The sequence below is a fragment of the Loxodonta africana genome, chromosome 25 (genome assembly GCF_030014295.1).
Source record: "Loxodonta africana isolate mLoxAfr1 chromosome 25, mLoxAfr1.hap2, whole genome shotgun sequence".
NCBI classification, from domain to species: Eukaryota; Metazoa; Chordata; class Mammalia; order Proboscidea; family Elephantidae; genus Loxodonta; species Loxodonta africana.
This window is the reverse complement of record NC_087366.1, coordinates 11048776-11076330: the sequence shown is the minus strand read 5'-3', so window position 1 is coordinate 11076330 and position 27555 is coordinate 11048776. Positions and strand designations below refer to the sequence as shown.

The 27555-nt window shown below is 34.8% G+C and overlaps 1 protein-coding gene across 2 annotated transcripts in view; it reads right to left on the bottom strand.

Annotated features, from left to right (window-relative positions):
* BRINP3 (BMP/retinoic acid inducible neural specific 3) overlaps nucleotides 1-27555 on the bottom strand; it is a 531587-nt gene that overhangs the window by 249766 nt on the left and 254266 nt on the right. For both annotated transcript variants that reach the window (XM_003410835.4, XM_010590937.2), the window contains one exon: nucleotides 9264-9454. In XM_003410835.4, coding sequence (XP_003410883.1) covers nucleotides 9264-9454 — 191 coding nt within the window. The remainder of the gene's footprint in view (nucleotides 1-9263; nucleotides 9455-27555) is intronic.

Genomic DNA, 27555 nt, shown 5'->3' with positions numbered 1-27555 from the left:
GGCGCATGACCAGGCACCATTTCGGGCTGTTGTACATACCCTCATTGAGTCAGAACTGACTCTATGGCACCTGACAACAACAGTAAGCTAGTATGAAGAAGATAAAAGATACCTATACTGAAAAAACAATAATGATGGCAACAACATAAAAAAAAAAAAAAAAAAAGCCTTGTTTTCCTGGTTGAAGGCAGGGTGATTGTGATAAACATTTATTCTGTTATTAAAAATGTCATTGAATTGCTTTTCCTGAAAAAGAAAATGTGCTAGCTCAAATAAATGGTGTTATGTAGATAACAATACAATTATGTGAACAGAGGTCACAATAAACAGTTACTTTGAAAATTTGGAGGTACTGAACATATTCAATCTAAATTAAAAGTGCTATGGGTATTATTAGTTGAGATATTTTATTTCTCCTTGTTAAATATTTCCTTGATGGGAATTCTGTTAGAGTAGCTCTGGAGCCCTTTCTCTTTTACCCTAACTCTCTCCCACTTAGTGTCTTACATCAGCCATAAAGGGACTTACCTGAATAATGATATTAGCGGAAGGGATTGCACATGCTTAGCTGTTCCTTCTGAAAGACCACTTGGATGATCCATCAGAGAAGGTGCAGTCTTACCTGTTCTTTCATATGTTACCTTATGGGGGCAGGCTTTCCCCTAAGGAAGAGTGCTAGTTAATTTGGGGGGAACTGTTTTGAACCTTGTTGTGATGAACTTCTACATAACACCCTGTAATCTACTTTTTATTTGAAACAAGTCTTATATTATGACCTCAACTGTGATTCCTACAAGTACTCCTCAATCGGCTGTAAAATCTCTAAGAAAAAAAATATATATATATAACATTGGAGCTCCTGTACTACAACAGCAGAAGGCTTGAAAACAGACACAAACAGATACACGTACACCAAAGTTCATTGCAGCACTATCGCATTAGTCAAAAGGTGGAAACAGCCCAAATGTTGAATGAATAAACAATGAATGAATTCAAGGATGAATGAATAAACAAAATGTGCAACATACATCCAATGGAATATTACTCTGCCACAAAGAGAAATGAAGTTTTGATATATGCTACGACATGAATAGACCTTGAAAACATTATGCCGAGTGAAATGTCAATCAGCAAAAAACAAATACCACATGATCTCACTAATATGAAATACCTAAACTAGGGAAATATATAGTGATCAGAGTTTATTAGGGCAGGAGGAAGGTGCAAAGAGGAAATCATTGGCTAGGAAACAGTGAGTTTCTGTTCATGGTGATGGAAAATTTGGAAAGCGAGGCTGATGATGGTCACAAACAGTGGCATCCCTAGGGGGAGTGTGAGAGGTGCAGACCGCACCAGGTGACACTGTCAGATGGAATGACGCCAAAATGACTATAAAAATGTTGTGTACTGTTTCAGCAGAAATTTATTATTTTTTATAAAAATACCCCTGTAGTTAGTTATAACAACGAAAACGTTTTTTGTAAGCCCAGCTTACATGTATAAATATACCTACAAGGCTAAAACTCTGTGCTAATTTACTTTTTGAACCTGCTAAGGCAGTCCAGTCAGAGCTGTCATTATTATCCAATTACAGTGACTCTTCGAAACAAGTGGTTTCATCTGCATACGCTACACGCACACACTGTTGTTTTTGCTGCTGCCAGTGTTTTTGTAGTTGCTGATTTGGTTAATTTTTGTGGTGTTTTAGCTACAATATGGTGAAAATTAGCATGGATGGGTAACAACACAAGTTACTGCACTGGGTGACACAAACCTAGTGATGCCACTGGTTCCTCAACATGAATGCTGTAACTGATGTCACCGAACTGTACACATGAAACACGTTAAATTGGCAAATGCGTTGCTGCCACTTCCCCCCTAAGCAAACCTAACAGCATTTAAGATTTTGATATTTTGTTTTCATTTCATTCACTTCAAAATAATTTCTCATTTCCCTCTAATACATTCTTTGACCCATGGGCTATTTAGAAGAGTGTTATTTAGTTTTCAAATATTTGGGGATTTACCAGAAATCTTTCTATTATTGACACATATTTTGAATGGCTTGAAAGCTTTTATACTTATTAAAACTTCTGTTACAACCCAAAATGATGGCTTATCTTTGTAAATGTTTATAAATATAATTTATATGTACAAATGTGTACTTCAAAAGAATGAATTTCATACTGTTGTGGGGTGGAGTATTCTATAAGTGTCAATTATGTCAAGTTAGTTGATCCAAAAAAATGCTGTCAAGTGTATTCCAACTCATAGCCACTCTATGGGACAGAGTAGGACTGTCCAATAGGGTTTCCAGTGCTGTAATCTTTATTGAAGCAGACTGACACATCTTTCGCCCATGGAGTGGCTGGTGAGTACGAACCACCAACCTTCTGGAGTTGTTTAAACATAGTATATCCTTGATGATTTTCTAATTATTCTATCAATGCTTGAGAAGAGGACTGTTAAATGTAACTACAATTATGGATTTCCTTCTCTTCTATATTTATTATTTTATATATTTCAAAGCTCGGATATTAGAGACATAAATGTTTAGGATTATTATTATTTTTAACCAATTGTCTAGTTAATCATCATGAAATAAGTTTCCCTACCCTTGGTGATCTTCTGTTTTGAAACATACTTTTCTTTATATTAAAATAGCCAATCCAGTGTTGGCGTGATATATCTAGTCTCATCATTTCACTTTTCACCTATTTGTGTTTTTACATTTGAAGTGGTTTCCTTATAGGCAACATATGACTGGATCTTGTTTGTTTGTTGTTTTTTTTTTTATCCAATGTGACAACACGAGCCCTTTATTTGGAGAGTTTTGACCACTTATATCTAATGTCACCTGAAACCCTGCTGCCATCAAGTCGATTCTGACTCATAGCAACCCTATAGGACAGAGTAGTACTGCCCCATAGAGTTTCCAAGGAGCGCCTGGTGGATTCGAACTGCCGACCTCTTGGCAGGCAACCATAGCACTTAAGCACTATGCCACCAGGGTTTCCTATTTCAAAAACCAGCAGGGTGACCCATGAAGGACAGGTTTCAGAAGAGCTTCCAAACTAAGCCAGCATAGGAAGAAAGTCCCATTCCTCTATTCCTAATGTGTACTTTGTTTCCTCTAGCTCTATATTATGTTAATTTACATCAATCATGTTCAATGTTAACCAGCCTTACATCTCAAGATAGTCCTTTTATCATGCAGAAATACCTTTGTTAATAATGGAAATTAAAATATTTTCTATATTACTGGTTTTGAGCAATTTGAGTTTCAGATGCCTTGGTCTAATTTTCTTGACATGTTTGAGGTTGAGTTTCTTGAATCTGTGGTTTTATAGTTTTCATCAGATTTGGAAAATTTTTGGCCATTATCTCTTCAAATATTTTTATTTTGTTTGAGACAGAAGGAGCCCTGGTGGCACAACTGTTAAGCACTCACCTGCTAACCGTATGGTTGATGGTTCAAACCCATCTAGTGATTCCGAGAGAGTCCTGGCAATCTACTTTCATAAAGTGGATAGAAAATTTGGAAAGGGAGATTGGTGAAGGTTACAAACAGTGGCATCACTGGGGGGGGGGGGGGCAGTGTCCAGAGAAATGTCACTCTAGGGCTAATTATTTCCCACATCTGAAGTAACATCTTATGTTTCTATCCAAATGAGTTTTTTCCATTCTGCCTGATGTGGGCATTATTCATTGCTCTGTGTGAGTACTGTTAGTACTGTTCTCTAATCCTGAAGGGTGGTTTCTTTCCTTGGCCTCAGGTGACTTCCTCATATGTATATACTTATCAGTACTCTGTTAAACACTCAAAGGTGACCCTCTACCAGTTCTCTGGGGTTCTCTGTTTGTGAAGCTTTCTCCTATTTGGTACTTCATCCAACAAACTATAGCCATCAAGGATTCACCTGACTATCAGCTCTGTCTCCTTAACATATAAAATCTTGGCTCTACGTGAATTCTCTCTCTCTTCACTGCTTCCTGGAAACTCTTCCGAGTCAATACGCTGAGGCAATCATAAGATTCACCTCTGTTGTTTCCCATTTCTCTCAGGGATCACTCTTCTTCACTTCTTGATGTATTTTGAAAACCACTGTTTTATAGTTTTTTTTTTTTTGGTTATTTCACAAAGGAGAGTGAATATAATCCCTGTTACTCCATCTTGGTCAGAGGTAGATCTGTCTACTTATATATTTTTAATTTAATTTAATTTAATTTAATTTGTTTTATTTTATTTTTATTCATTTCTTTGAATTCAAATATTTGAAGAGGTAATGATTAGTTACTACTGAGTTATAATACAGAAAATATAATTACATATAACTCATCACATGAAAGAAAAATACAAGATGTGTTTTGCTTGAGGGTTATATAACAATTGAGATGTGTGGGAACAAATAAAATGGAATGGACTCAAAGGGTTTAGAGTCTATCATAGAAAAACACCTTATGCAAAGAGCAGAGCTGGAAAAAAGACGAGTGAAATGAAAAAAATGCTGTGGAAACACCACAAATAGAAGTTCTAAAATTTTCCTTGTATTTATAATCATGATTTAATCTTAGTAACGAAGTCAATTTGTATTTAACTAATTCACCATTTGGCAGCCACTATATATAAGCTTTTTTTTTTTTTATATATATAAGCTTGGAGCTCTGGTGGTGCAATGGTTAAGAGCTATGACTCCTAAGTAACAGGTTGGAAGTTCGAATCTACCAGCCACTTCTTGGAAACTATATGAGGCAGTTCTACACTGTCCTGTAGGGTTGCTATGAGTCAGAATCAACTTGATAGCAACAGTTTTGGTTATATATAAACTGGCCAAATATATATATATATATATATATATATATATATATATATATATTCCAATTTTTCCCTCCAGTAAATTAGTCTTTTGAGAGGAAAGGAGGGAGGCATGACAGAAGCAAATAAACATCTATAATGCAAAGTAGAAAATAGTTACCTGGAACGTGATATGCAGAAAAATATATGAATCTTAGTTATTCTGAAAATTTTAGCTTTTATGAATATAATCATGGCGTTAAATTTTACTGCTTACTCTAGAATATCTTACTGCTTTCTGCCAAAAAAAAACTTCAGGGCAGATAAATACACATCTATGTAAAAAATTCAGGTGAAGTTTTGGTCCATTTGATTAAAATTGTCAAACTTGTTAAATGTCATTAATGTGCAAATAATTACTTACATTTGTATGTAAATTAAAACATTCTTTTAAAAATCCAAATGGAGTTTACTGTTTAAAAGAGAAGCGAATGTGAATCCTTTTTGAAAATAAAAATAGCATATAAAATTAATATCTCCAATTATTATAAATCATTTACATATAGATTTTCACTCATATATTGGATCTTCTTAAAGTGGTATTCAACATATCAAAGTCAAATAAAAAAATTACTTTTTTAGGTTTACTGCTTTCACTCTCAACAAGCAAAAACGCTCTCAGAAAATTATTATCAGGCCTAATTTTACAAGTAACCTTAACATTCTTAATTTAAAGTATTTTTATACCTTCAGGAATGGAGGTCTAAGTTGTGGAGCCTCTTCTCCACATCATCTCCAACACGTTTAAGTAAGCTCTGCAATACAAAAAATCTTCTGAAAATGGAGTTTTAGCTGAAATGTTGACCTCTGAGTTAATTTGAGTATATTGTTTCTACATTTTCCTAAAGTTGTTGGCAAAAATTTCTAAATACTTTAACTTAAAAAAAAAAAAATCTGCTTTTTGTTTTTTTCACATTAGAAAAATGCTGGAAATTTTGTGCATGGATCAGTATTTACTTGAGAAAAATAAATTACTTAGCTACTTAAATATTTTTCGACAGGTTTCTGCAAAATAATTTAATTTTACTCACTACTTGTAATTTGATTTTTAAAACTTAAAGTATTGAAGACATTCTGTTCAAAACTGCAAATACCATACTGTAAATCAGGTGATAGTTTAAATTTTCCCCCAAATGTATAATACATTTCAATTTTCTCATCACTGTCAATCACATAATATTAAAGTTTATTAGACTATTTCAAAACTAGCTTAAAAAATATGTTTGTGTTATTTTTACATTAGTCAGAGTCTTCTGAATAAATGGCTAATTGACGCAATATACTTTACATATTATTGGAATAAAAATAATATTGAGAAATAATATTTGATATGAATGTAATTAATTGGAACAGTATGTCAATTAATTAAGTTACATGGGTGTTTCAGTCACTCTTTTTTTATTTACATATGTGTTAATGAACTACAGTCTACGTTACATTTATAATTGTAAGAGATAAAAATAACTAATTGCACTATTCCCTTTTCTACAAGCTAACTCAACACTAATTGCCCAACTTTTTTTGTTTTTTAAGAATTATTATAAAAGCTGGCATGATTTTGTAGATCTAATTATATTTTTGCTGTTACCTGATAGTGATCTTATTTGACTTTGCTTTTTAACCACTACTGTCTCCTAAATTCTGTGACTCGAGACAACTTCATTCAATATTTATTCAAGAAATTAAATGCCAAAAAAAAAAAAGGAAGAAATAAAATGCCTTCTGCATGGATCTTAAAGTGCAAGGCATATTACCTAAGCAAACAAATTAAGAAGTTTGTTATCTTTAATTTGAATCTTTAAAATATAAAAACAATGTGTTGAATCTTTAAGGATTTCTTTAAAGGAGTTAAGTGCATGATTTCAAAGACACTACAAAAGCAGTTTGCACTGAATTCTTTTCTCACCTGTAACAATTTCAGTAGTTGAATGCCCTTGGAATCTGCCTGTTGTCCACTTTACCTATCCGGTTCCCCATATCCTATTAAGTCACATTTAAGCACTTGCAATCTTAACCAGCCTTACATTTGAGGAGAGGCACTTTTTATCTGTGCAGAGACCAATGAAAATAAAGGACATTCTCCACAGAAAAATACGCAGGCATACAAAAGTCTGCATGTAATTTAAGCAGCCTTCACACCTCCTGAAGTGCTTGTGGACACCAGATGTCCAGCTCCACGTTCACTTGAATACGTGGGTCCACATGCTCTAGGACAGAGCCTTTCCCTGGAATCTTCAGAATAACCTAGACCGCATCCAGCTCTGGACCAGAGGATCATCATCCACTTAAAATTACAACTTCTTCAAAAGCAGCCCATTCAGGTCTTAATTAAATACCAAAAGGTCTAGTTGCCTCCTCTCTTTGCCCTTCCACACTACCTCACCATTGCCCGAGCCACGCACTTCTGTGCCTGTCTTCTTAGCCGTGTCGTTGCCACATGTCTTTCTCTTCACAATTCACTCCTGTATTATTGCCATAATTCTCTCTGTTTCCCCATCCAAATCTAAAACCCCAGCCTTCCTTCTCATTTCCAGCCACTGTACAGACACTTTAAAATATTTTCATTATATGATCTAGAATTCTTTCCAAGGTTATTGGAAAGTGGGCACTCCCTGTAGCCTTTCAATACGAGGCTGTTGACTCTCCCACGTTCCGGGTTACTCCTTTCTCCTACCCAGAGCTGCTCTTAGATCACACACTTCCTATTAAAGTCACTCTCCTTTGGGGCTAATTGCTACCACCCAGCTAGATTACGAGGAACATGAAGCTTTACCATTTCAAGTATCACCAGGATCAAAGGACAATGACTGTATACTGTAGTTTGTACCATTAGAACTTGTGCCTTTTGTGGCACATATATCTCTTCTGAAAGAAAAGAAGTATGTGCAAATGCCCATTAAGTTTTGACACGAATTGTATATGAATATTTCTTAGTATCAGTGCAAAAAGTCTATCATGTAATTCCACTTGGTACTGAACAAAAGAAATCAATAGCCGTACCATAAAGACACTTAACCACAACAATGTCTTCTATTTGAAAATACAGTTTGATTTAAGTTACTGCTTATATCATTGAAATTGTTTTTCAAAAAAGGCTATTTCTCATTAGCAACCTCAAGCTAAATATCTTTAGCAACATCTCATTTTTAAATTAACTAAAATATCTGCATTGTGCTGGCTACATTTTGTTCTGCACAGCATAAAAACTATTATATTCTGATTACTCAATATAACATAAGCCCTACATGTCAGGAGAAAACTAATTGTAATTGTGTAATTTAAATCTATGGAAGTCTTTTTCCCAACCCCAGCCACTAGCAATATTGAAGTAGTTTATGCTGAGACTTTGCAGTATTATTTGTGTAACCCTTAAGCTAAAAATTATTACATATCACCTCTTATTCTCTCCATACATCTTGGAGAAAAGACATCTCTTGGGGTAATCTTTTCTATATTACTAACATAATACTGAAGTAGTAAGCTTTCAACTGACACAAAAACACACATTAATTTTAGTCTCACAAAGCAATAAATGATATATTTAATGATTGCTTTTTAAATTAACCATGAAATGGTATATTTGAAACGTTCAGAAATGCCCTTTGTATTTTGTTTTGGTTTTATTGACTTTGTCTAGGATCACACTGTGCTGACTCTTTGCTCTGCTGATTTTGCATTGGCCTTTGGCCAAACACAATGACATGTTGACCTGGCCAGTCAGAGAAGTATTTCTAAAAATTCTATTGTTTTGGGGACCATAGCTTCTTTCTTTATAACTTTCTTTCTTGGGAGAAAATAAAAGCTCCATTATTCTTCCGTATTCTCAGTTCTCTCAAAGTCAACCTTAGTATAGCCAAAGGCAAAGGATTTTAAACGAACACATGGAGTTAATCCATTAATTCTAGATTATGGTGGGTCTCGACTTCTGGAAACATAACTAAGCACTTAGGCTTCTTAATTTTATCTTAAATTAGAAAGTTCTCCCTAAACTAGGACTTCTTAGTGATTTTTCTGCCATGGGCCACTTTGAAACTAATAAAGCTCCTTCTCAGGATAATGTTTTTGTATGCATAAATTAAAATGTGAATGATTAAAAAGAAAGTTATTAAAACAAAGTTTACCCATATACACCTTTGAAGGAGCCTGTGCACCTCAGGTTAAACTTATACAATCCAAGGGTATTTCAATTTACACTTGTCCATGAAAAACATTGGCTCAGTTAAGGAGAGAAATAAAGAAATCCCATCAAAATATGTTAAATATATTACTTAAAACAAATGGAAATCTTAAAAGTAATTTTTATAACATAATTGTTTAAATCATTGGGGCATGCACACATACAGAATTGCATTGTAGAAGTAGGAGTGAGCAACGGAAGAGCATAATTTTAGAGCAAACGCATTTGTACCTTTATGGCAGTGGATGCAATTTGAATGTGGTGAAGTCTCCGAAGGGTGCTGTCCCGGTCAATAAAATAGGAAGCAGCTAGTTGATGTAGTGTCTCCAGAGTGACTGAAGAGCTGTTGGTGCTGGAATCACTTCCTTCAGATCGTTTGCTCAGCTTCCGCTTGTCCACAAAAATTGTGAGCGACTCCTCTCCTGCATTAACAATATTTCAAATTATGCCATTTTCCACTTAAAATCAATTCTCACTCATCTTCAGGTGGGAAAGCCTAGATTATGGACATAGTGAAACAAAGGAGTGATGAACTGTGCTTTTTGTTGTTGTTGTTGACATATGTTTTCCAAGCACCTAGAAAAAGACCTGGGATAATGGGCTTTCAATACATATTTTGTGAATGTTGAATAGCTAGCTTTTGCTGACTGGTTTCTCTAGCTTTCACTGACTTTGTCATATAGCTTAGCTTTCTTAACACACATATGGCCAAAAAAAAAAAAAAAAGTCAATTCGCAAAATCAACAATGTGGGTGCATGGTATGAAATTGTAGTTAAAATATTTTCACTGCAAAATAGCATAGCAAAATGAAAACACGACAAAGCATATTACCAGGCTTAGCAGCTTTCAACTGTACCTTCAGTTGTAACTGTTTATATTGTGCGTTCTCAGCGGTGGTGAAGAATGAAATCTGAGTTTCTCTCTGGTTTTCCTCTGTCTGATTTTCCTAAAGTATTACACAATCCTAGATTACGAGATATGATCCCAGTCAATCATAAAAGCATACATATAAAATCAACTAAAAATGTTTTTAAACAATAAAATATTTATATTTTCATAGTCTATTAATTTCTTTTTGATACAGATAATCAAGGGTTTGCTTAGTTTTTATTTGTGGCTGTTACCTCATCTAGGTTTTATTGAAGACCTAAAAAAAGAAGGCAAAACAAACAAAGTTCCAGATTTACTACAAGAAAAAAACAGCTGAAAATAAAATTGAATGACTTTAAACAAAAACATTTAACATTACTCTTTTTCTCTATTAGTAATAAACTCTGATGTTCCTAACGCACAGTATTATATTAAAATACTGTGTGCTAGTAAGCATTATGGGGAACACTAGCCTCTATGGAAGATTTAGGAAATGACAATGGATTCTCAAAGGCAAAATTTAAAATATATAACAATAGAGCTGTAGCTTTCAATATTCAAATGCTGACAAAAAAAATCAATGTCATTTCAGTTTAACATGAAACTGAGATCCACAAACTTCCATATTCCTGGAGGTTCCTCTAGCTTATAATTGTCAAACTTGATGCTTGTTCTAGTTCTTTCAGGATCCCATCTGTTCCAGCTTTATAAAAGGCCGAATAAGACTGTCTCAGAAAAAAAAAAAAAAAAAAGAGTTTGCATTTCCTCTCCACCTTAAAAATAGTATCAACTTTAAAATGATGTAGCTCAGGTGATCATTTAATTCTAAGTTAGAACTCATACTTTTCTTCAAAGGACCAGGTCAATTGACAGATCTGTAAGGGGTTGAACAAATGTTATTTCTGTAAGTAACATTCACAGTTTGTATGTGGACTCCAAAATGGATACTGTGAGTCAAGCCAATTAACTAGGATAACTAAAGAAAAAAAATCCCTTAAGAATATGAGTGGGTTAGTTAAATCATCAACAGTATTAGGCCATGCACCTGATAAACAGCTTTGTGGGAAGAGTATCTGAACATGAAAAGAGAATACATACCTAAAATGCAATAGAAACAAACAAACAAAAAATTCTCCAATAATTATTTACTCCCAGAAGGAGAAGGTGAGCCCTGTGTGGATATATGTACGAGTGCAAATCAGAATAATCAATGAATCTGAGAAAATTCACACATGTACCATGTTGTCAGAGAGTACCAAAACAAACAAATCTGTACATGGATATAGAAAGAGTAACAGTGTTGTGGTAGTCTAAGAAATCAGTTTTCATGTATTTTCTGCAAATACTCTCCCAATAAAGACAGAGCTTCTTTTGGAGGAAAAAAAAAAAAAGGACATATAAGCCAAATTAAGCACGGCATGAACTCTGGTGCTAAAATATGACAGAGTAGAACTGCCCCATAGGGTTTCCAAGGAGTGCCTGGTGGATCCGAACTGCTGATCTTTTGGGTAGCAGCCATAGCTCTTAACTACTACACCACCAGGGTTTCCATGATATCTGTATTGAAGGAGAAACATGTTAAGCTCTAGAACTGGGGTAAAGCACTGGAGGAAAATGTTTTTTTGAACTTAATGTAACTCTGAGAGACAGAGATGTGGCTACACTGAGGTCATATTTTGCATATTTTATAGCTTACAGTAACACATAAAAGGGAGCCCCTGAATGTAAACCTGGCACGGCTACTTCCTTCTGCTAGGTATCTCCTTCTAGTATTCCAGAAAAATCCACCTCATTTAAACATGTGAAACAAAAGAGACTACGATTTTATACCATACACACTTATTAAAATAAAAATACCAGAATGAATCTAAAAACATTCTGACAGACAGTCAGAGGAGACAGATGAACAATATTACCTAATACTTTACAATGAGCTAAAAAAAAAAAAAAAAAAAATTGGAATAAATGATTGAAACTTTAGAAAAGCAGCACAAACCAGAAATGGAAGCACTCTATAGAGATATGAAATAAGAATGGATGTATCTCAGGAAAGAAGTAGGAAAATAAATAACTGATGAAAAAATTAAATTAATATAGGAGTTAGCAATAGAAAATTCTGTAAGGGGAAAGAAGTTTAGAAAATGAAAGAAAAATTAATAAGGAAAAAGTATTCATAAGAGATTTAGAAAACAGTAAAAAAAATCATATGTATATACACATTTGTGCCTCTCTAAAAGAAATGAATGTCATATAACAGAACATAAATATAAAAATACAATTTAATATTTAAAATTTAATTCCAAAGGACTTTCTTAAAATTAAAGAAGACTTGAAGCCACATACTGAAAAAGCATATAGGATAACTGGGAAAACTAACTCAGAATGATACATATAAAGATATATAAAAATGTTGGAATTTAAAGATACAGTAAAATCATCTGAGCACCCAAACAAAAGTCCAATTCAATTGGTGAAGGGGCAGGGATCAGAATGTCATTAAACATCATGGCAGCAGTAAGTTCTGCCATGAAACAGTAGAGCAAATTTTTACAATGCTCAAAAAAAGGCATAGTGAGACAAAAATTTTACAGACAAACTGTCTTTCAGATACAAAATCATAGGCAAACAATTATGAACACACAAGAATTTGTAATATCTCCATGGGCTGTTTCTGATAAATCCACCTAGGCAGTGAACTTAAGACAACAATGAAATGATTGCAGAAGAGATTAAGATGATAAAATAATATTCAAGTGTTATATGTGCTGACAACATAAAAATAAGGCATGTAATAAAGTTGAGAGTAGAACAAAATAAGAGGAAAAACAGAATATCTTATTTTTACACAAATAATGTGCATGTTATAAGTTTTCTGCACACTGTGGGCAACCCCCCACACACATTATTTTCATAAGCATGCTATACCAATACTTTTTTATGTGTTGTTGACTTTAATTTCAATTTGTTTTCTGTCCAACAGATTTAATGTTATTGGGATAACACTGATCTCATGAAAACATCATTTAAGGTAGGTATTTTCCTAAAATAAGTGCAACCAATGGTGAACTGAATGTGTTTATGATGGAAATGGAATCCCATGTTGAAACCAAAGAGTACGAATGCACAAAGAGCTAAAAATTAGTAACTAAGAAATGATCCTAGGCCTAAAACCACAATAAAAATATTATTTATATTTTAATATTTTCATAAGTCTCAAACTGAAGCATAGTTTTTGATAATCATTGTCTTTGAAATCAACGAATAACAGTCATCAGAAGAAATTGTGTTATATTAAAATAGACCATTTTAGTGTATTCATTCATTAATCATCATCATCATCATCATCAGACTCCTGGAACCCATCGGAGTCCGATCCCTTGTCAACTATCTTCATTGAAATATCTCAGAGCTTCCTACAGACACTCTTCTGTGACTTCTAAATAGACGTCATCATCACTGCTTTCAGTGCCTTCATCTTCGTGTGCCAGATGTCGTTGGTATTCTGCTGTTACACAATCCCAACATTTCTGAAGCTATTGCGGACATTTCTTGGGTTATTTCCCCCAAGCAGAAGCCATCCATTTGTAGGCTTCTGTAAACATTGCCTGCTTCAGTCATCCTGATGGTATGAACTCACGAATTCCAGACTGCATCCATTCATCCCACTCTCTGCTCATAAAGGTCTTGAGTGGGTGGTTGGCTGCTATATCTAGCAGCTGCAGCTTGCAGGTAAGGTCACCAGGCATGACTGCTATATGGGCATCAATTAAGATAATATAATTTTGAACCTTTTTTTTTTCTTTGGGAGCACTCGTGGTGTCAAAAATTAGTAAATACTTCTTCAAAAAGAATTCCCCCCTGCCTGGCCCTATAATGTTTATCTGCCCACACTTTCAAAACATCACAGTCCATCTGCCCCTTCTTATTACAATGAACAACCACTCTGGTGGGCAGTTTTTTCATGGGGCATAGTAACTCTCCTGAAAGTCACCATCGGCTTTAATTTCACCTCACTTACCATGCAACGAAGGACTATGGTGAAGCAAAAGCTCTCATGCCCTGTGGTTGTAATGGCTACAGTTTTAGTACCAGAATTAACTACAGTCCTGGTGTCCAAAATGTCAAAAAACATCAAAACCTTGACCTTATTAATTATGTCCATTGCAGAGGTACTGAGTTCAGAAATTTTTTTGGTGACAAATTTGCAGAAGTTGAACATCTGTGCTCCCTGTCATCCAGAAGTTGCTGGCCTACTATGGTTCTCATTCTCATGGAAAGGCCAGTCCTCTTCATGAATTTAGAAATCCAGGTGAAACCTTCCTTGAAATCTGGAATTCCTCTTTAATTTGCCAGAAGCTTCTCTTTGAACTGAGTTGTGGCATTAGGGATAGCTTGATTTTGCTCCCTTTGAGAAATAATTCACGCTTCAAGCCATTCTCCAACTCAGACCCTTTGATTTGGGTCCAGAATGTACATATTGTCACAGATTCATTTTATCCAGTTCCTTTTTCTCCTTTCTTCATTCACAAATGGATGATTCTCCAACCTCGAACTCTTTCACTGCTGCTCTGTTGTTTGTTTCTTTTGCCCTTGCAATGACTTTCAGCTTGAAGTTGGTGTTGTAGGACTTGTGTTTAATTCCTGCTGTGATCCTAAAGGATTCTAAGATTTAGATTTATAAACTGGAAAAAATTTGCACGGTATAATTGATAACTGGCTGGTTCTAAGAAAGAAGTCGCAAAATTCAAATGTGAAGTGTTCAAGAAGCAAGGGTCTTTTTATATGCGCCCACGTGTATGACTAAGGTAACTCGTGGTCACTGATCAAAGACATTGATGCTAATAAGACACAGACCATGAAATCAGCAGACTTAACATAGCTTAAGCTTAATGATTTTACTTAAGATGTTTTGATAGGGTATCAATTTCACTGCTGAGTCAAGAGTGATTGTGTATCAGTTTTGCTTTGTTTACTTTTCCAATTAAAAGCTAGATTTGGAAGATGACTGTGATAATTATGTCAAAGCAAATTGAATCGAGATTCCTATTGATAGGTATTCGATGCCATTTATGCCAGTGTAGGCTTTACTTTATGCTTCCAATTGATAACACGTGATTTATGGACAGGCTTCAGTGGGTTCAAGGTTCTAATCGATGGCTAAAAAGCAATCAGGTATGATTATCAACTTAAATTAATAGAAACAAAATGCACAGTTTCAATTTTTTTTTTCTAATTACTGGGATACTACCAAACCCTTGACTTCTTGACTGATACCTTTATTATACAAATATGATCAAAAGGAGTAACGATAAATAAGATCTATGCAACATAATAAAGTAGATCTTATAGGTAATTAAGGTGCTGAGGTGGTACGAATGTTTTGCTATCAACTGGTAACTTAAGGTTTGGCAATCTGAACTTATACAGTGATGCCACAGAAGACAGGTCTGGTGATCTGTTTTCATAAAAATTAAAGCCAAGAAATTAATATCAAACAGTCTACTTTAACACATGGGATCAGTGTGAATCTAAATTGACTTAACAGAAAGTTTTATAGGTAAATATTAAACTCTACATTAATAATGGAGCCCTGATGGTGCAATGGTTAAGAACTTAGCTGCTCACCAAAAGGTTGCCAGTTTGAGTTCACCAACTGCTCCTTGAAAACTCTGTGGGACAGTTCTAATCTGTCCTATAGCATTGCTATAAGTCGAAATCAACTCAACTGAAATGAGTCTTTAGATACTAACAACAGAGGAAAGAAACCTTCTCTTCAAGAGTACATGGGACGTACCATGTATTCTGTTCCAAAGAAATTTTCTTTAAATTCTAAAAATTCAGAAAAAAATTATAATGTCAGTCTTTGATAGCAATATTATAAAATTGAAACAAAAGGAAAGATATTCCACTTGGGGGGGACCTATTACATAATTCTTAAGTAATAAGAGGAATGCTTAAAAGTATATACATTTTTTAGAAAAAAATAAGGAAAATACTAAATATCAGAGTCTATGGGAAACATTTAAAGCTGTGCTCAAAGAAATATCCATAATATAGAAGACGCATGTTGTATATATATCATGAAAATGCATGAGTTAAATATACAACTCTAAGACTAAAGGAAATATGATAAAAATAATCTTGTAGAAAATATCTAAAAAGGTAAAAGTGGGTTTTAATGAATTAAGAAAAATAATAAACTAATCTAAAAGCAGCTTCTTTGGAGAAAAAAGAGCAAAATACAAAAACAACCAGTCAACCTACCTTTTTCTTAAAAAAGAAAATAAATGACATAAAGAAATGACAAAGTTTAAATATATAACAAAACAGAAAATTATAAAAAACATAAAAACATTATTTTGTAAAATACTCTGCAGATATTTTATTTTAATAAATGTGTCATTTATTAAAATATGCCTCAATATAGATAGAAAATAAACACAGAAAACTAACAAAAATTCAGAATGCTGTCAGAGAACACCTATACACACAGGGACAGACAGGCAGACATACACACACACACTTTCAGTGGCCCAAATGATTTCACAGTGGAATTGGCTGAAAACCTCAAAGGTCAAAAAATCTGATACCACTTAAGGTGTTTTCCAGAGCACATGAAATAAAAGAAAAACTCCAAGTTATTTTTATTCATTTAATTTTTTGGGGCGACTATAATGAGAGCAGATTCCTGGTGGTACAGTGGTTAAGAACTCAGGCTGCTAACCAAAATTTCAGCAGTTCAAATCCACCAGCCACTTCTTGGAAACTGTATGTGGCAGTTCTACTCTGTCTTATGTGGTCACTTTTTCCAAATTTTGAGAATTATAAGAAGTTAATAACTGACATCTTAGAACCAACTTGGTGAAGAAAAAGTTGATGCACATCTTTATTAAATAAATTCAGACATGTTGGAAATGGGAGACTGTACCATGACCTCATTCTCCATTTGGTGAGAGAAAGTCTAGATGTCAAGGACTTTCTGATCTGCTCCCTTACCCTCTCTTAAAAACTATTTCTTCCAATTAACTGTAGAAATGCTCCATTTCACTATATAAATACAATATTAATGATTTGTATTTATAGTGAGTGGTTTCTTGCTTGAATCTAGTTATTAGATTGTAGAACACCAGAGTCTGTGCCAGAAAAACTCAACACAATATTATCTGATTTAAACATTAAACTCTGCTTATGGATACTCAGAACCCTGGTGGTACAGTGGTTAAGAGCTTGGCTGCTAATCAAAAGGTTGGCAGTTTGGATCCACCAGCTGCTTCTTGGAAACTCAATCGGGCTGCTCTACTCTGTCCTATAGAGTAGCTATTAGTCAGAATTGACTTGATGGCCATGGGTTTATAATGAGAGTAATGTTAAGAGTAAAACACTGACACGAAGACCTTACAAGAATACACACACAAACACACACATACACAAAAAACTACAGACAATATTACAAGTTTTGAGTATGGGTGCAAAAAATAAAACAGCGGCAAAACAAACTTAAAAAATGAATTTCTTATAACCAAGTAGGATATTTCTAGGAGTGTAAGGATGGCTTGATATGAGGTAAACTATTAATATAATTCATCATATTAATAGATTCAGAAAAAAAATCCACTAATGCCTAAAATGAATTTGATGAAAATTTATAACTACTCCTGATTATTTTTAGTAAATTAGGTATCAGTGAATGATCAGGAGTTAGTGTGTAATTAAAAGTCAGTGGGTAATTTCTAAGGAGCCCTAGTGGTGGGGTGGTTAAGTACTCACCTGCCAACCTAAAGGTCGCCAGTTCAAACCCACTAGCCACTACAAAGGAGACAGATGTGGAAGTCTTCCGTAAAAACTACGGCTTTGGAAACCCTGTGGAAAAGGTCTACTGTGTCCTATAGGGTTGCTGTGAGTCAAAATCAACTTCACGGCAATGAATTTTTGGATAATTTCTTAAAAAGAGAAAATATATACTCTTCAGCCCAAAACCCAGCATCTTACTTAATGGGGTAAACCCAGAAGGTATCCCCATTAAAATCAAAACCAGAGAAATATACCCACTATTGGTACTACTATTTGTCAAGCTAATAAATACATTAAAATGCAAGTAAAAAAGAAAAAAAAAAAATAGAGTAATAGTGTCAGAAAAAAAAAAAAGACTTAAAACTACCTCTTTTTGTGGATAACATGATTATACATCTGGAAAACTTTAGAAAATCAGCAGAAAAACTACCAAACACAGTAACAATATAGTAGGGTAACTGAAAATGATAATAAAAAAAAAATAAATCAGTAGACAGTAAAATACAAGTAGTAACTAATTAGAAGTAATAATGGTTAGGATGTCCCATTTAAAATAGCAAGCAAAACGCAAAATCTCTATATGCAGAAGTATAAACCATTTTATAAAGTTATAATAGATAATAATAAATGGAAAGACATAGTGTGTTCTTGAACAGACATATTCAACATCAAAATATGTCTATTTTCTCTAAATTAATTTATAAATTGAATCCGATCTAATTAAAAACCAACAGGTCATTTTTGTTTGTTTTCTGAAATTGTTGCTGTTAGGTGCCGTTGAGTTTGCTTCAACTCATAGCAACCTTATATACAACAGAACTAAACACTGTTCAGTCCTACACCATCTTCACAATATTTACTTGAGCCCATTGTTGCAGCCACTATGTCAATCCATCTTACTGAGGGTCTTCTTCATTTTCACAGACCCGCTACTTTTTGAAATTAGTCATGTGAATTATGTATTTTATATGCAAATAATAATCAAACGAAAGTCGCCAGGAACATGTTTCAAAAGATTGAGCTAGAGCAAACATGGATTATGATATATGAATGTATATTATAAAATCTGTATATAAAACAGTGTAGTGTTGTAAAACCTGTATAACTAGAAGTGATGATGCATGAATGGACAGACCAATGGAAATTTAATTATGATAATAATGATAAAGATGGAATATTAATTCAATGTGGAAAAGGCTAACTTTTTAAATAAATGAAACGTTGACACCTGAATAGCCATTTGGAAAATAAAGAATATGGTTGTATACCAGGATAAATTCCAAACAGATTAGGGAAACAATAAAAAATACATAATTTAACCACACGAAAACATTTTTTTTTCTGACACAAAGACACCATAAGCAAAATCAATTTTGTACTTCCCTCAGAATAGTCAGAAGAAATATTTGCAATTTATATAGTGAACAAAGGGCTAATGCCTTTAACATTCCAAGAGCTCCTAAAATTCAAGGAAAAAAAATAGAGATGAAGGTACAAAAAAAAGATAAATGATAAAAACAAAGAGTTCATACCCAAGAGTTCATATAAGATAAAAATGGCCCTTATAAATTTGAGATGGTAATCTTTTCATAATATGAGGAAGCAACTTAAAAGTATATTGCTATATCACTGTGAGGTGCAAAAAAAATGTTTGGCCTTTTGTTCTCAGTTCCTGATAGCTGTACTACACCTGAGGCTAATAAATGGGACCTGATGCTAACTAAGCCTCAGGAAGCAAGATGTAATCAATCACTGGCATGTGGTAAAGCCAGTAAAAGCTCTGATCCCTGAGACCCAGTGGAGCTTCCTGGTTGGTGGCCATGCATGAGAGAGGGTTGCTCTTCCCTTTTGGGGACATGGAAGCCCCCTTAGATCTCACCCTATGCCTCTCTTCTTTTGTATCCTTTTTGGTTGTAATAAATCTGTAGTAAGTACGGAATACTTTCTGTGAACTCTGTGAGATGCTCCAGAAAATTATAGGAACCAGAGAAACAGTGGAGGCTGGCTGATCTGATATGTACTCCCAATTTTGTAGCTAATACCCTGAGAGTGTAAAGGAAAACCCCAAATTTAGGGTCAGCTATTCTGACGGGTGGAGTCATGTGCACTCCCAAGCTTGTGACTGGCACCTGCTGACATAGCCCCAGGTGGCTGGCTATGAGAGAGAGAAAGACTGCATGGGCAGCTGGAATCTGAACTGAATAGGGAAAGGAAAGTGAGATTTCCACAGCATGCTGTTGGTATGTAGAGTGGGACCTGTTATCTACCACACAATTTAGCATTAGAAGTGAGTGATCTTCATCTCCCTGTACTGATTCAATCATTTTGCAATTACAGTATTTGCCAATACCCAAAAGTTTGACAGCATAGTCTGTTGGGGAGCTGGTCCTCATATATTGCTGATGACAATGCAAGATGATATAGATCATGCAGGGAGAAATTTGGCGATATTTACCAATATCGACTCAGCAATTTTAATTTAAAAATCTATGCCAAATAAACATTGGCTAAAATATGCAAAATATTTCTCATTATGACTTTATTTATAATATTTGAAAACAATACAAATGTTTATCAGTAGGAATAAACTTAGTTACATTCATGCAGTACCATACTGTGCAGCCATAAAAAAAAGCAGTGCAGATGATTTTTACCTACTGATATGCCACCGGCTCATAGCGACCCTATAGGACAGAATAGAACTGCCCCATAGAGTTTCCAAGGAGCGCCTGGTGGATTCAAATTGCCGTCCCTTTGGTTAGCAGCGTAGCACTTAACCACTAAGCCACCACTTAACCACTACTCCATAGGGTCGCTATGAGTCAGAATCGACTGGACGGCACTGGGTTTGGCTTTTAGTTTGATATGCTACCTACTGATATGATAAAAGAGCCCTGATAGCTTAGTGGTTAAGAACTTGGCTGCTAAACAAAAGGTCAGCAGTTTGAATCCATCAGCCGTTCCTTGGGAACCCTATGGGGGCAGTTCTACTCTGTCCTACTGGTTTGTTATGAGTTGGAATTGACTCGACAGAAACAGCTATGGGATATAATAAAAGCAAAGTAGATAAAATAATTTTCACCAATGGTCTTTGTTTTATAAGAAAGGGAAAAATACAAAATACAAGCAGAAACACTGGTGGTGTAGTGGTTAAGTGCTATGGCTGCTAACCAAGAGGTCAGCAGTTCATACCCACCAGGCTCTCCTTGGAAACTCTATGGGGCAGTTCTACTCTGTCGTATAGGGTTGCTATGAGTTGGAATCAACTGGACGGCAGTGGGTTTGATTTGGTTTTGGTATGTATTTGTTGTTTGTTTTTAGCAAAAGAAATGCTGAAATGATAAACCCAAACTAATATCCATATAGCCACCAGTAGGGAAATGGTGGGGGGAGGGGGGAAATGTGGGTGGGAGGGTGCAGCTTTGGAAGCAAGACTTCTCTGAAGGTACCTTGTTATAGTGTTTAAACACTGGAGGAATTGAAACAACAACACTTACATGTTTATAAAAGTAAAATTAAATTAAATAGAAAAAAGCAACCCCTAAAAATTAAACACAGAGCCAATCCTCTTAATGTATTTCATATTTGTGAAAAATAATTATTTTAAGTGACTTTAGGACACAGTGTTTTGAATGAACATTCTTTGTGGAATATATTTAAAATACAAATAAAGGCACAAGAAACAATAAACATTCTGTAGTCTATTTGTAAGTAGAAGTGTTACCGATGTGGTTATATATATGGTATATGTAATATACTTGGTTATATGGGCATTCATCATGATAAATGAGGGAAATACTGAAGTTGTCAAGGATTTCCTTTTCCTTGGATCCACAATCAACACCCATGGAAGTAGCAGTCAAGAAATCAAAGGACACATTGCATTCGACAAATTTGCAGCAAAAGACTTCTTTAAACTGTTGAAAACCAAAGATGTCACCTTGAAGACTAAGGTCTGCCTGACCCAAGCCACGGTGTTTTCAATCACCTCCTATGCATCTGAAGGCTGGACAATGAATGAAGAAGACCAAAGAAAAATTGACACTTTGAGTTGTGGTGTTGGAGAAGAATATTGAATATACCATGGACTGCTAAAAGAATGAACAAATCTGTCTCGGAAGAAGTACAACCAGACTGCTCCTTAGAAGCAAGGATGGCGAGACTACATCTCACATACTTTGGGCATGTTTACTTGGTAAAGTAGAGGGTCAGCGAAAAAGAGGAAGACCCTCAGTGAGATGGATTGATACAGTGGCTGCAACAACGGGCTCAAGTATAACAACAATGGTGAGGATGGCGCAGGACTGAGCAGTGTTTCATTCTGTTGTTCACAGGGGTCACTATGAGTCGAAACTGACTTGATGGCACCTAACAACAACAACATATGGGTTTTCATTGTACTAGTCTTTCTACTTTTAGGTATGTCTGAAATTTTTCATTTAAGAAAGAAACATAATGGCATGAATGCTCACGTTTCAAATTCTATGCCTGATCCAGTTTAAAATGTCTTAACTAATAACAAATTTTTCTTAACTGGTGAGTCCACGACATGTAGATCATGTCTCCAGAAAAGAAATCTAGATGATTCTGCAGTTTCCAAATGATTGCATTTGGAAAATAGATCTAAAAATTTTGAATAAATCTCTGAATTCAGACTCATTGAAACCACAATGTTTTCTGCAGATTCCTGTCTTTGGAAGGTAGTTTAACAGTATTTTCTAAAAAAATGTTAGAGTTATAAAAACATACAGAACAAGAGAAACATGTACCAATTCAACATTTTTCACGTGTGTGATTAAATAAAACCTATTACATCAATCATGATCTTCAATCATCACCAAAATTTGTTGCCAAATTTTCCAACCCCATAAGCAAAAACTCTGTGTTCTCTAACCAATGATTCTCCCCTTACCCACCATCCCTCCCACCACTGGTAACCACTAGTAACCACTAGTAAACTCTAATCTCTATACCTTCTCCAGTTCTAGGCATTTCATGTTAGTGAAATCGTACAATATTTCCTTTTTGTGATTAAAATCCAATACTTTTTATATTCAGTAATATATTAAATTCAGAACATTGGTTCAATTGATAATTACTGAACATTAATTTTGCCTTCTGAAGGCATATACAGATTTAAGAAATCCATTTAAATATGTGAAGAGAGCCATCTTCACTGTTTCTCCCTTTATAGAAGTGAATTTTCCCATCACTGTAAGAGGGGTGTTAATTCTCTGTCTATTGGGTATGCAAAAAATATTTTCCTTGTTTTTTTAAAGAATGCATATTTGTTTGTAAGTGTCAGGGAAATGTGTTTTCCTAGTTCTACCCTGAAGAATAAATATATGTTTCAGGCAATGTGGAAAATCATATGGAAAAAAATTTTTTGTTGTTGTAGCTTCTTCTATGTTTTTATTATTAATTCTGCAATTTATTTTAAATTTTATTGTCTCAAATTAAAGACCTCTGGAAGAGATATAATGAGGAAGAACAAAACAGGGTTTTGGAATCAGGTGTTTGCAGGGGCAAACCTGGATAGCCAAGAGTCTCTCTACTTGATGATTTTGGGAATTTGGCAAAGCTGCACATCCTTTTAGCACTCGCATCTCTAAAACAGAAACAATATCTTTCTCTTCAGGATTTGGGAAGATGAAACAATACGATTTCTCTGTAGTGTATGGCTGAACACGTATTATGTGTACAATAAATATTGGTTTTCTCTCCTTTCTCTTTTTATTAAGGCTCAAGAGTAAATGACGGTGTTTAAAATTTTCATAAATTAGAATTTCATAGATATTGAATTTCACCGCGGGAACCTAGACTTAGTCAAAATTGTTTTCTAGTAGATCTTGTAATAATCAAGATGTGTGGAATTATTAAAGATAGTAGCAGGCTGTCCTTCCCAATAACTGGATAAAGAGAATTCATTCATAAATTGCTCAGGATTCTTTTCTACAGTGGAACAGTAACCCAAGTATGCAAAAGCTTTCCCTCCAGTGAAGCATGTGAGGAAATTTAAATCTGCAGTTTAAATTACCATAATTTTTTTTATCTTTTTTTTCTTTAATGAATGCTCTGTTTTAAACCCTTTTTACAGTAGATTAGACAATGATGTAAACTGGTTAAACCAAAAAAAAAAAAAAAAAAAAAAAACCATTGCTGTCGAATCAATTTCAACTCATAGTGACCCTTTAGGACAGAGAAGAACTTCTCCATAGAGTTTCCAAGGAGCGGCTGGTGGATTCGAACCACCAATCTTTTGGTTTGCTGCCCAACACTTAACTGCTGAGCCACCAAGGCTCCATAAGCCGGCTACTTTGTGCCAAATTTCAGGTTTTGCAAATCATAGATTATTAAATATATAAGATATTTTGAAATGGTCACTCAGTCTACATGGAGAATAACCCTATTTCTTTCCTCTAAGAATATTTTTTTTTCTAAATTATGTACAACTCCCATGCTTTGATGATATGTACGGTGTTCACATACTTTGAGATTTTTATAGTCTTAAGACAGAAAATGCATTCTCAACTTTTATTGTAAATCATTCTCAAATATTCACTTATAAAAGTTCAGAATTTTATGTAAATTACAGTATTCAGTATTCAGATTTGAAAACTGAGATGGTATTAATCAATCAACTAAAAAAATCTGTGTTCAAATGTCTTTTTTATTCATTATTTTTTAAACCAGCTGTACCTCATAAACATGGCAAGGGTTTCAAAGGATAGCCACGTATTTTGTAAAAATGAAATGTGATTTTAAGAGTGATTCCACATTATGAATGTGTTAGAGAGTAAAAAGGGTTAATGACTATGGATATAAAAAGATGTGATTATTCCACATGGAATTCATGCAGCTGTGTCTTTTACAATTAACACACTGTGACGGTTTATGAACATTAAATGCACATATTGAAGGAGGCTTTCATAGAGAATGAGAAAGGGAGGGCAATAAGACAAAAGTCATGATTTTAATGTTATCCTATGGTTAGTTCAAGGGGCCCTGATTGCACAGTGGTTAAACTCTGGGCTGCTAATGGAAAGGTCGGCGGTTGGAACTCACCAGCCATTCCGGGATAGAGAATTGTGCCAATCTCTTTCTGTAACTGTTACAGCCTTAGAAACCTTACGGGTCAGGTCTACTATGTCCTGCCGGGTCACTATAAGTCAGAATTGACTAGGTGGCACACAGCAACATGATTGGTTCTTAGGATTAGACGCCTTTGATATGCTGTGGCTGTCACAATTATGTATTTATCTGTCCTGGTCCTAAAGTCCTGGTGGTGCACTGGTAAAGAGCTTGGCTGCTAACCAAAAGGCTGGCAGTTTGAATCCACTAGATGCTTGTTGGAAACCCTATGCAGCAGTTCTACCCTGTCCTGTAGGGTCACTATGAGTCTCAATTGACTTGACAGCAATGGGTTTGGTTTTGGGTTTTTTTTTTTTTGGTTGTAAAGTCATCTATTTTGAGTCCACGAGTGTCATGGTTTGTTTTATATGTCAATTTGGCTAGGCCATTTAATTTAATCAAACACTAATTTCTGAACCTCAGAAGGAAGGCCTGGGAATCTACTTTGGAAAAATAAGCTATTAAACCCTATGGAGCACAGTTACACTCTGTCACTCATAGGGCTGTCATGAGTCAAATAGACTTGATTGCAACTACTTTGTTGTTGTGAATGAATTTTGTAGACGTGGTTAGCATCTACAATCTGTTGATTTTAAGTAAAGGAGGTTGCCCTCAGTAATGTCAGTGAGCCTCATTCAATCATTTGTAAGACCTTTAAGAGCAAAAACTGAGGCTTACCAGAGAAGATATTCTGCCTCAAAATTGCAGTGTCAACTCCTGCCGAGTTGCCAGCCTGTTAACCTGTGCTACAAATTTCAAAATTATCTGTCACCATGGACTGCATGAGCCAGTTCCTGAAAATAAATCTTCCACTGGCCCTGTTTCTGTGGAGAGCCCTGACTGATACAATGAGAAACAGAAATTAAAGAGCTCTCATCAAAGATTAAAGATCTACTCACTCTTCACTTGAATTTTCTGAATTTGTATTCTTAGGTATAAAGTTATTGAAGACAGAGTTAATACTCCCAAAAAGTTAGAATAATAATAGTATAATAATAAACCATAATGAACAAAGAATGAGTAAAATAATCAAGAGTTAAATTAACAGTGACAATGTCGTAGATTTTATTATTCTTTGCAATTATTTACTGAATCATCATGGATGCAAACACACATATATGAATTAATGATCTAGTACAGAGAACAACTATGAGTGATTAATCAACAAATTCTCTTTATCCTGGGATTGGGAAGGAGAACGCTGTGGTCAGTGGAATATGAGTGAGCTTGATGTATGCCCGAACCTAGCACAAGTTTTGAGAGGCATAAAAAAGTTCCACCTCTTCTCTTGCTCTCTCCTTCTGCCAGAAGAACAGCTTGTCTGAAAAAAAGCTTCTCTTTCAACTTGATTCCCAGAATGAGAGGGCACACAAATCAGAATAGCAGGGGACCCACAGCTGTCAAAATATAATATTATCCAGAAATAACAAATGTTGTTATAATGCACTGAGATTTGGAGGTCGTTTTTTTACTGCAATGAAGCTGACTCTCACGGATTGGCAGTATTTTATTTTATTTTTTTTATTATTGCCACTGGCCTTGAATTAGTCTACTGGCCTAAAATGTGTACATTATACCCGGGAAAAAAAGTCCCGTTAAGGGCAGACATTTTTCTGGTCATTCAGCTTCCTCATACTTGAAGATCTTATTGCTAACGCCCATTTTGCTTTGCTGTGAGTTTCACTGATAAAAAACTGCTATTTGAGCAGAATTCTTCTCATACAATAACCATTGCAAACATGACTTAAATGTAACTGTTTGAAGGTTTTGCTTTTGATGTAACCTTTTAACTCAAAAATGTCACATTTTGGTAATGACAGACCACAGTATGTTTTCTGTTAAAGTCTTAAAATTGTTGGTCATTGTTCTCCTTTTGAAGTTAGATTTCAGATTGCACAGTGTTTATGAAACTCCCACTGCTGATGGCCATTCTTTCTTTGTTCAACATATTAAAGGGTACACATCGTGATGGCACCTATCTTTCCTCAAATATGGTGTTGTGTGTGTTTGTGTGAGTGAGGGGAAAGGGACTATTTTAGGAACAAATAGATATAACAACAACAAAAAAAAAGTCTTAGAAAAATAGGCCTCTGGCAAGAAACTGAGCCAAATATATAAAGACAGTAGAAAACAGACACTTTGGCTTAAAACCAGTTGGCATCTGCAGGATATTATGGGAAGGAAGTAGCTAGCCTTACATAGCTTTGACAAAAAGAAAAACAAAACATGTTTTGGAAAACACTTAGAAGGAAAACAACTGACCTTAAAATTATTAGGAGTCTCCACCAAGACTGAAAATATCTAAACAAAATTGCCTAGACACCAGACTACTCCACATAGTATTATGATGAGAAACTGGGAGGACTGGAAATAAATTGTCCCAAGTTCGGTGGCACTGCATCTACATCAAGTGAAATACAATTAAATTGCTTCTAATATCGAAGCTGTTGGCAAACAATGCTATAGTGAGCATTTTTGTTATGTATCTTTATAAACTCTTGCTATTATCTTTGTAAGATTAATTCTTGGAAGTGAAATTTCTGGAGCTGTAAAGTGCCCTTTAAATTTATATAGATACTCTAAACAGCACTGTTCAAACTTAATGTGCAAATAAATCACCTGGAGGTCTTGTTAAAATGCAGATTCTCAATCATTAATCTGGAATGGAATCTGAAATTCTCTAGCTCTAACAAGCTCCTTTTTTTTTTTTTAACAAGCTCCACGGTGAAG